Here is a 12,604-nt window from a genome sequence, read left to right on the forward strand (position 1 = left end):
AAAGACTATAATATCTTCCAACCAAACAACTGTGTGAAATTATTGAATGTTGCTTTACCTGAGGTTAGCACAGTCCCCACGTCCACCCAGATAACAGCATCACAGCATGGTGAGATCAATCAACTTATATTCACTGATCCCCGTTCTTCAAACTGGACTCCACTCACCCCCCCGCCCCCAACCACCGCCACTCAGCATTAATTTCAGACATGTTAATGTCCTGTAGAAATTGACTTTGTACAAACAAGCCACAGGAATTACCACATGCCATAGTCAGAAACAACTGCCCAGTTTTATTGTTGAACCATATGCCCCCTTTAAGGGAGAGGTTACCAGAAAGAGATTCTAGACTTACGCAGGGAGTGCCACTCATCTTGCCGGATGGTTTTAGTGATGTTGTATGAAAGGTTTTTCGGAAGGATTGCTGAGGAGTAGTGATATTTGATTGGTATGCATCTGTTTATCACACCTGAGGGGAGAAAAAAAAACAGGAGTGTTAGGTACATTTGACAAACAGACTGCACATCACATCAACCCACTCAGCTCACCCACTCTATTATTGTGAAGCTGCTTTCTCTGCCTCTCTCTCTCTCTCTTCCTCTCACTGTCACTCTCTTTTCCTCTGTCTTTGTCTCCCCATCTCTCAATGTCTCTCATCTCTCATTCTTACTTTTCTCGCTATACCTGTCTGCCTCTATGTCTGTCATTCTTTCTCTCAAACCCTGTCCCCCAGTCTCGCTCCTTCCCTCAATTTCTGCTCCCTCCCGCTTTCTCTCTTTCTCTGTCTGTCACTCTCTTTCTCATATTTTCTCTCTCTATCTGTCAATTTCTCTTATTCATCTTCCCATCTCCTCCGACCATATTTCTAATACAAGATGCGCCTGGATGAAAGGCAACCACTTTAGCTGAGTCAAAATAGCGAGCAGGGTGGGTTCCAGGGTATTCTCATACCGGACGACTGGGACTTGAGTGAAAACATCACAAACTCACATAAACAGGCATTGAACTTCCACCAAAGTTACACGGGCCGAGATAAACTCACTCCCAAAACAGTTTCTTATAACGACAACATTTTCTTTCCCTCTAGAAGGCCTCCTTTACACTAGCTGCTGTAAACGTAGACTCCCAACATTATGGCCAGAATCTTCTGCTCTCTCTGGTGGCAAGCTTGGCAGCCTGAGGGGCGTACCTACCACCCTCTCACCTCTCCCAGAATGAAGTACTGGGTGGGAAGGTCTATTGTCGACCTTCCTGCCCCACCGCCAATTGATGCCTTTAGGTGGCCAATTAATGGCTAACTTAAGGCCTCATCCAGCCCCTGCTGATATTGGCCCAAAAACTGTGCGGCCAGCTCGTCGCCTCTGGCGAGGGCAGGGCGAGGTGGGGTGGGGAGGGATGGGGTGGGGAGCGGGTGTCCCTCGACCAAAGACACTCAGCACCTGATCGAAGGACTGGACATCGCCGAGATTTATCCCCCCCACCCCCGTCACTGCCGCAAAAACCCTTGCATCCCTCCCCCCTACGAAACCCCTGGTACCTCACCCACTCCCCCTCCCCCCTCCCCCCCAATTATTTACCTGTGGCCTGGGTCGCTTTGCGATCCCGGGACCCTGGTGCCTGACCTTCCAGCAGCAGCAGCCACTGCCTCCGCCCCCCCCACCAGCAGCGCTGCTGAGCACAAGGGCTGCCGGCCAGTCAGAGGCCAGCAGCCCTCTGTAGGTGAGACTTCCGCCCCGGGTCCTGATTCCAGGGGGAGGCCCGCAACTGGCCTCGGCACTGCCTGACGGTATGTCGCTCAGCGGGCCTTCCTGGAAAGAGGCGGCGTCGGTCTCTCGCCGACTCTTCAGCTGGCAGGCGAGAGCACCCGGCACCTCAACACGTTTCCACGCTATGCCCCGGTGGACTTTCCGTGTGCGCGAGCCTGCACAATATCAGCAGGCTGTTCCACAGTGGGGGCATCGCTGTCGAACTGTCCTTGTTCAATACCCACCTTTTCCAGCCAGTAGGTGACTGGATAGCGACCAAGGTGGGGTGGGGAATGATCTCCTTTCTAGCCCACTGGCACTGAAGGCAACTGCTGCTCCAGCTAAAACTAAGAAACTCAGCGCGGACTAAAAGTGAAGCCAGGGCCTCCTGCTCACACTTCTCAGAGACAAAACAGGTGAGAACGTTCTTGAATTGAACTGGGTAGATGGAAGGTTCATTTCCCCAACAAGATGGGGAGGGAAGGATACATCCAAAACAAGAGGAGAAGAAACAACTCTTTGTCAGGTGGACTGCATTTTCCTGCTGTTGTCAACGCCACCTGGTTTCCACCGGGTTATTGTTAAAGCGATACGGTGGGGTTGCGGTTATGTTCGGAACCGGTGTGCAGTTTTGGTTTCCTTACTTATTACCTGCATTGGAAGCAGTTCAGAGAAGGCTCACCAGGCTGATTCCTGGGGTGAAGAGGTTGTCTTATGAGGAAAGGTTGACCAGGTTGGGCCTACACCCATTGGAGTTTAGAAGAATGAGAGGTGATCTTATTGAAACATAGGCCAGGATTTTTAGCTCGGCAGTTGGGCGCGAGAGCGTTAAATAAAGCGTGTTAATGTCAGCACGCACTCTTGCGATAGTTCAGTTGGTGGGCGGGCTTGCCGGCAATTAAAAGGCCCATTAAGGCCATTAAATTGTCAATTGGCATTAATTTTTCACTTCCCATTCAACCTGATGGTTGACGGGCAGGCGAAAAGGCCAAGCGGCCTTTGCACTTTTTTGGAAACCTCATCCAGGGACGGGATGAGGTTTCCAAAAGCAAATACAAATAAAAAAAACCTTTATTTTTTTTTAATTGAAAACGTGTCCCTGCTCATGTGACCGAGTCACATTGGGGGCCATGTTTCATTACATTTTTCTGCTCTTTATATTATTTTTAAAGATATCTCTTCGGCTCCCTGAAGCGGCTCCATGCCTCAGGGAGATTATTCAGCGCTCTCTCACGCGCATGTGCGAATTTCACCCTCCTCCCCCCCGCCCACACAGGTAGCGCTCAGCGCTGCCGCTCACGGATCATGCTGGGCGGGTCTTAATTGGTCCACCAGCGTGAAATCGCGGTGCGCTGTCAATCACGGGCAGCAATCGACTTTCCTGACCCCTCCCCAATCCAGCACGCCAAGGGCAAAATCCTGGCCATTAAAAATCTGAGGGGGCTTGACATGCTAGACACTGAAAGGATGTTTCCCCTTGTGGGGAAATCTAGAATTAGGGAGCACAGTTTAAAAATAAGGGGTGTCCCATTTAAGATGGAAATGAGGAGAAATTTCTTCACTCGAGAGGGTTGTCCGTCTTTGGAATTCCCTTTCACAGAAAGCAGCGAAGGCTGGGGCATTGAATATATTCAAGGCCGAGATAGATTTTTCATTGACAAGGGAGTCAAAGGTTATGGGGGGGCCGACAGGGAAGTGGAATTGAGGCCACAGTCAGATCAGCCTTGACCTTAATGACTGGTGCAACAGGCTCAAGGGGCTGAACAGCCTACTCCTGTTCCTATTTCTTATGTTCTTATGTTCAATAATCCCAGAGAACTGAGAGTTGAAATCCAGTGTTGCAGTTTGAGAGGTTGAAACTAGTTTTAAAATTTGGAAATAAGAAACTGGCCTCAGTAAAAGTTACCATGGGGCTGTTGGGTTGTGGTAAGGATACCGCTGGTTCACTTTTGATTTTCATCTTCTGCCCTTGCCCATCTGGCCTATAGGTGACTCCAGTTCCACCTGGTTGACTCACATTTGCCCTGTGAAATGACCTACACAGCAACTCTGCCAAACCAGCAGCCCCACCATAGCTTTCTCAAAGCAATTAGAGATAGCTAAGAAATGCCAGACTTGCTCACTCACACACACACACTCACACACAGACACTCACTCACAGACACACACTCACTCACAAACACACTGACACACTCACACACACACACACACACACACACAGACACTCACTGACAGATACACCCTCACTCACAATCACTCACACACTGACACACACACACACACACTCACACACACTCACAGACACTCACTCACAGACACACACTCACAAACACTGACACACACACACACACACTCACTCACAGACACACACTCATTCAAACACACTGACACACACACACACTCACGCACAGACACTCACTCAGACACACACTCACTCACAAACATACTGACACACACACACTCACTCACAGACACACACCCACACATACTGACACTCACTCACTCACAGACACACACTCACTCACAAACACACTGACACACACAGTCACTCACAGACATACAGAACACACACACACACCGACACTCACTCACAGACACACACTCACTCACAAACACACTGACACACACACAGTCACTCACAGACATACAGAACACACACACACCGACACTCACTCACAGACACACACTCACTCACAAACACACTGACACACACACAGACACACACACAGACACACACACACACTCACTCACTCACAGACACACACTCACAAACACACTGACACACACACACAGACACACACTCACTCACAGACACACACTCACACATACAGACAGACTCACACACATTCACTCACTCACACGCAGAGACACATGCACACAGACACACAGTCACTCACATACATGCAAACAGAACACACTCACTCACAAACACACTGACACACACATACAGACACACTCACACACAGAACACACTCACACACAGTCACTCACACACAGACAGTCACTCACTCACATGCACAGACACATACACACGGACACACACACAAAAACAGAACACGCTCACTCGTAAACACACTGACACACACTCACTCACAAACACACACCCACACATACAGACACACTCACACACAGAGCACACTCACTCACACAAACACATGCACTTACTCTCACACACACACACACACACACACACACACTCACTCACACACACGGACACACACTCACTCGCACACATACAGACACATGCATACAGACATGTGCTCACTCACACTCACACACACACAGATACACACACAGACCCGAATTCCACCCTTGGCGGGCATGTGCAATTGGCAGGCCCAGGACCAGTCATAAAACAGGCCCCTGCCCACGATCAGCCCACAATTACCATCCGCCCGGCATGAAACGCAGCTTTCCAATGGTGGAGCGATGGGCTGTTGGGTGCCGGGTCCATTGGCAACCCAGTGGGCAGTTTAAAAACAGCACAGGTAGCTCCTTGAAGGCTGCCAGGGAAGAACATATCTTCTGCGTTCTGAAGACTGAAGCTATGGCCTCAACTGAGGCTGGAGATAGAACAAAGAACAAAGAAAAGTACAGCACAGGAACAGGCCCTTCGGCCCTCCAAGCCTGCACTGATCATATCGCCTGTCAAACTAAAACATTTTGCACTTCCGGGGTCCGTATCCCTCTATTCCCATCCTATTCATGTATTTGTCAAGCTGCCTCTTAAACACCACTATTGTACTTGCTTCCACCACCTCCTCTGGCAGCGAATTCCAGACACTCACTACCCTCTGTGTAAAAAACTTGCCCTGCACACCTCCTCTAAAGTTTTCTCCTCTCACCTTCAATCTATATCCCCCAGTAATTGACTCTTCCACCCTGGGAAAAAGCTTCTGACTATCTACTCTGTCCATGCTAGGAGGGAGGGCAGGTCGGATGGGCACTCAGCAACCCCCCCCAACCCCACGGTTTTCGGACGAGTGCCTCGTGGTGCTCTTGGAGGAGGTGGTGGCTTCCAGGAGGGACTCCCTTGTTCCCAGAGATGGCAGGAGGCCAGCGCACCTGACAAATAAGCTTAGGAGGAGGTGGAGGCCCAGCTCAGCAGCCACGATGTTGTGCAGCGCACATGGGCGCAGTGCCTTAAAAGGTTCAAGGACATGCCGCGTTCTGCAAGGGTGAGTACCGTGTTGACTTAGATCAGTGTGGCGAAGTGCTAAGGTCTGGCCATTCCCCCACTGCAGCTCAGGGGTGTTAGAGTCCGAGTGCCAACTGGAAATGATGCCGGAGATGGCCAAGGGGGTGAGCCCTGGCTACTTGGGCTGAGTGCCTTGCGGCTCGAGGGCCACGATCCAGATGTGCCCTGCGAGGTGTTCCTCAGCTGGGGTTGGCCAGGCTGCAATGGTGCTGCAGGTAGAGAGTGGACTAATCCATGCTCCTCTGTCCTTTCAGGAGAAGACAAGCCGTCACCAATTGGAGAGGTCACGGACAGGCGGAGACCCCCCCAAACCTCCTAATCCTAATCAGATTCGGCCTTGGGGTGCCTTGGCCAGCCAGTCCTGGAGAGACTGGAGTATCGGACAAAGGTAAGAGCGCAGTTCACAGAGGTGAGAGTTTCGGACTGTGCAAACATTCTACAGTAGTCTCCTCATTGATGGGAGCCTCAAACCTGGAGTCCCCAGTGATCATTGAAAGACGATGGCACCATGATGCAGATCTCCATTGTCTCACCAGGGTGCCTGGCCTTCACAGTGACAGTGTGATGACTTAAACTAATGACATGTCCCTGTTCTTCCTGAGATTCTCCAGCACGCACTTAATTGCAGGACCCCAAAGAGCCACCCCTGATGCCAGAGGACTACCGAGCTTCAGCTGCACCTGAGGAGTCACACCCACTCTCTGAACCAGGCACCAACACAGATACCAGCATTAGATCTTCAGCTGGAATATTTTTTTCTTCATTCACAGGATGTGGGTGTCACTGGCTAGGGCAGCATTTATTGCCCATTCCTAGTTGCCCTTGGGAAAGTGGTGGTGAGCTGCCTTCTTGAACCGCTGCAGTCCATGTGGTGTAGGTACACCCACAGTGCTGTTAGGGAGGGAGTTTCAGGATTTGGACCCAGCGACAGTGAAGGAACGGCGATATATTTCCAAGTCAGGATGGTGAGTGACTTGGAGGGGAACTTCCAGGTGGTGGTATTCCCATCCATCTGCTGCCCTTGTTCTTCTAGATGGTCGGGGTCATGGGTTTGGAAGGTGCTGTGTAAGGAGCCTTGGTGAATTCCTGCAGTGCATCTTGTAGATGATACACATAGCCACTACTGTGCGTTGGTGGTGGAAGGAGTGAATGTTTGTGGATGGGGCGCCAATCAAGTGGGCTGCTTTGTCCTGGATGGTGTCAAGCTTCTTGAGTGTTGTGGGAACTGCATCCAGGCAAGTGGATAGTATTCCATCACACTCCTGACTTGTGTCTTGCAGATGGTGTTCAGGCTTTGGGGAGTCAGGAGGTGAGTTACTCACTGCAGGATTCCTAGCCTCTGACCTGATCTTGTAGCCACAGTATTTATATGGCTAGTCCAGTACAGCTTCTGGTTAAAGGTAACTCCCAGAATGTTGATAGTGGGGGATTCAGTGAAGGTAATGCCATTGAACATCTAGGGATGATGGTTGGATTCTCCCTTGTTGGAGATGGTCATTGTCTGGCACTTGTGTGGTGTGAATGTTACTTGCCAATTATCAGCCCAAGCCTGGATATTGTCCAGGTCTTGCTGCATTTGGGCATGGACTGCTTCAGTATCTTTGGAGTCATGAATGCTGTTAAACATTGTACAATCATCAGCAAACATCCCCATTTATGACCTTATGATGGAAGGAGGATCATTGATGAAGCAGCTGAAGATGGTTGGGCCGAGGACACTACCCTGAGGAACTCCTGCGGTGATGTCCTGGAGCTGAGATGACTGACCTCCAACAACCACAACCATCTTCATTTGTCTCCAACCAGCAGAGAGTTTTCCTCCTGAATCCCAGTGACGCTAGTTTTGCTAGGGCTCCTTGATGCCACACTTGGTCAAATGCTGCCTTGATGTCAAGGGCAGTCACTCTCACCCCACCTCTGGAGTTCAGATCTTTTTCTATTGTTGAACCAAGGCTGTAACAAGGTCAGGAGCTGAGTGGTCCAGGCGGAACCCAAACTGAGTGTGAGTGAGCAGTTAATTGCTAAGCAAGTGCACGCTTGATAGCGCTGTTGATGACCCCTTCCATTACTGTACTAATGATGGGGCGGTAATTGTCTGGTTTGGTTTTGTCCTGCGCCCTGATGGCCACATGTGTACAGTCGATGGCACCCTGGACACAGGGGAACCCAGCAATCGCTGCAAAGCCTCTAGCTCACTCAGCCTGGCTGGCCTCTTCCATAAAGTAAGGAATAAATGTTATTACCCACCTGGACAGAGCTTCTGTCACCAGCTTGATGCAACTGTGGACAGCTGATTGGGAGACTCCACACAGATCCCCCACTGACCCCTGGAAAGAACCAGAGGCTTAGAAGTTGAGGGTCACTGTGACCTTCAGAGACACTGGCACGGGGTGTCCACCCACACAGTCGGAGCTGATCTCAGGCCCAATCATCTGGCAGATGGAGGTGACGCTCTCCCTGGAGAGGAGGAGCCTCCTTCAGCACTGCACCTCGGACATATTGAGGTAGCTGCACCACCACCTGTAAACCCCGGCAGCAGGATAGTGGTGTCTTCTGTGGCCCCTTCCGCCTTGGACTACCTGCTGGCCCTGTGCCCCTTGTTGCCTGCTTCTCTCCTCCCACAGGTCACTTCCCTGGAAGCTGCATTGGAATACCTGGCCTCCTCTCCCTTCTGCCCCTCTCTTCCTCCTCAGAGGAGGTGCCTCCAGTGGAGACCACACTCCCTATTCCCAGGGTAAGGGAAGGCTGTCTGATACCTGGAAGAGTTCATATGGTCTGAATTGTCCGAGCTCCTTGGACACACCAAGGAATCCTGAAATGAAGCCTGGAAATGTTAAGCTGGAGGCCCGAACAGAGAGGAAGCAGCCAAGTACCAATCAGCAACCAGCAACAAGCCAGTTACCAAACTCCTGACTACTGACACTGGCAAGCTGCTCACCCCTTTTCTCCCGCCCGTGGATGAGGTTTCTGAAAACGTCAGCTGCAAACTTGCCCGTTTTGCCTGTGCAATGAGTGTGAAATCGCATGGGTAACGACAAATCACCGTCAACTTTATTGTTAATGGCATTAAGTGACCTGTCAATAAATGGCGGGCACGTCTCCAGCACCCGCTCATACCAGCCAGGCGAAATATCGCTTGAGTGCGTGATGATGTCGGGACACTCACCCAACATCGTCGAGCACTATTTTACACCTGATCAGGTCGGGCACCTGCCCAACTGCGCAACGTAAAATTCTACCCAAACAGACACACACATTCACACACATACAGACACACACACTCACACACATACAGACACACTCACTCACTCACATACATACAGACACACTCACACAAACACATACAGACACACTCACTCACACACATACAGACACACTCACTTACTCACATACAGACACACTCACTCACACACAAACACACTCACTCACACACATACAGACACACTCACTCACATACAGACACACTCACTCACACACACACACACACACACACACATGCAGACATACTCACACACATACAGACACACTCACTCACTCACATACAGACACACACACACACGCACATACAGACACACTCACTCAAACACATACACACACGTACAGACACACTCACTCACACACACACACATGCAGACATACTCACACACATACAGACACACTCACTCACACACACACACACACACACATGCAGACATACTCACACACATACAGACACACTCACTCACTCACATACAGACACACACACACACACGCACATACAGACACACTCATTCAAACACATACACACACATACAGACACACTCACTCACACACACACATACAGACACACTCACTCACACACACAGAGATACACACACACACACACACAGAAACACATACTCACTCACATACATAGAGACACGCTCACTCACACACACATACAGACACACTCACTCACACACACACATACAGACACACACACACACATAAAGACACACTCATACACACACACATTCAGACACACTCACACACACACATACAGACACACTCACTCACACATAGAGACACTCTCTCACACACATACAGACACACTCACTCACACACACACATACACACTCACTCACACACACATACAGACACACTCACTGACACACACATACAGACACACTCACTCAGACACACACACAGCCACACTCACTGACACACATACAGACACACTCACACACATACACACACACACATACAGACACACTCACACACATACAGACACACTCACTCACAAACACACAGATACACTCACTCACATACACACATACAGACACACACACACACACACACACACACTCACACACACATACAGACACACTCACTCACACACACACACACTCACACATACAGACACACTCACACACATACAGACACACTCACTCACACACATATAGACACACTCACTCACACACAGACACTCTCACTCACTCACACATAGACACACACACACATACAGACACACACACTCACACACACACATACAGACACACTCACTCACACACACACACATACAGACACACTCACTCACACGCAGAGACACACTCACTAACTCAAACACATAGACAGACTCATACACATAGACTCACTCACACACACACACATACAGATACACTCACTCACACACACACACATACACACACACTCACTCACAGACATACAGACACACTCAATCACACATACATACACACACACTCACTCACATATATGCAGACACACACACACACATAGACACACACACACATACAGACACACTCCCTCACACACATAGCAGACTCGCACACACACATACAGACACAGACACACTCACACATACAGACACACTCACTCACACATGTACAGACAGACACACTCACTCACACACATACAGGCACAGTCACTCACACACACACATACAGACACACTCACTCGCACATACAGACACACACCCTCACACACATACCGACACACTCACTCACACACACACAGCCATACTCACACACACACACATGCAGACACACACACACACACACACACACAGACACAATCACTCACACACACACAGACACACTCACTCACACACATGCAGACACACTCACTCATAGACACACAGACACACAGACACACACATACAGACACACTCACTCACACACACACACATACACACACACTGACTCACACACATACAGACACACTCACCTACACACACACATACGGTCACACTCACTCACACACATACAGACACACTCACTCACACACACACATACAGTCACACTCACTCACACACATACAGACACACTCACTCACACACAGACACACACACATACAGAAACACTCCCTCACACACATAGACACACTTACACACACACATACAGACACACTCACTCACACACATAGACACTCTCCCTCACACACATCCAGACACACAAACTCACTCACACACATACAGACACACTCACTCACACATACACATACACACTCACTCACACACACACACAGACACACACACACATACAGACACTCACTCACACAAATGCAGACACACACCCTCACACACATACAGACACACTCACTCACACACACACACTCACTCACACACACACATGCAGACACACACACACATACACAGACACACACACACACATACAGACACACTCAATCACACACACACAGACACACTCACTCACACACACAGACACACACACTCACACACATACAGACGCACTCACTCACACACATAGACACACTCACACACACACATACAGACACACTCACTCACACACAGACACTCTCACTCACTCACACATAGACACACACACACATACAGACACACACACTCACACACACACATACAGACACACTCACTCACACACACACACATACAGACACACTCACTCACACGCAGAGACACACTCACTAACTCAAACACATAGACAGACTCATACACATAGACACTCACTCACACACACACACATACAGATACACTCACTCACACACACACACATACACACACACTCACTCACAGACATACAGACACACACACACACATAGACACACACACACATACAGACACACTCCCTCACACACATAGCAGACTCGCACACACACATACAGACACAGACACACTCACACATACAGACACACTCACTCACACATGTACAGACAGACACACTCACTCACACACATACAGGCACAGTCACTCACACACACACATACAGACACACTCACTCGCACACATACAGACACACACCCTCACACACATACCGACACACTCACTCACACACACACAGCCACACTCACACACACACACATGCAGACACACACACACACACACACACAGACTCAATCACTCACACACACAGACACACTCACACATACAGACACACTCACTCACACATGTACAGACAGACACACTCACTCACACACATACAGGCACAGTCACTCACACACACACATACAGACACACTCACTCGCACACATACAGACACACACCCTCACACACATACCGACACACTCACTCACACACACACAGCCACACTCACACACACACACATGCAGACACACACACACACACACACACACAGACTCAATCACTCACACACACAGACACACTCACTCACACACATGCAGACACACTCACTCACAGACACACAGACAC

General features: G+C 49.7%; 1 protein-coding gene across 1 annotated transcript in view; it reads right to left on the minus strand.

Annotated features, from left to right (window-relative positions):
- tmem178b (transmembrane protein 178B) overlaps window positions 1-12,604 on the minus strand; it is a 574,403-nt gene that overhangs the window by 516,996 nt on the left and 44,803 nt on the right. Inside the window, exon 2 of the mRNA XM_041216265.1 lies at window positions 356-469. Within this exon, the coding sequence (XP_041072199.1) occupies window positions 356-469 (114 nt within the window). The remainder of the gene's footprint in view (window positions 1-355; window positions 470-12,604) is intronic.

The sequence above is a fragment of the Carcharodon carcharias genome, chromosome 21, assembly GCF_017639515.1.
Source record: "Carcharodon carcharias isolate sCarCar2 chromosome 21, sCarCar2.pri, whole genome shotgun sequence".
NCBI classification, from domain to species: domain Eukaryota; kingdom Metazoa; phylum Chordata; class Chondrichthyes; order Lamniformes; family Lamnidae; genus Carcharodon; species Carcharodon carcharias.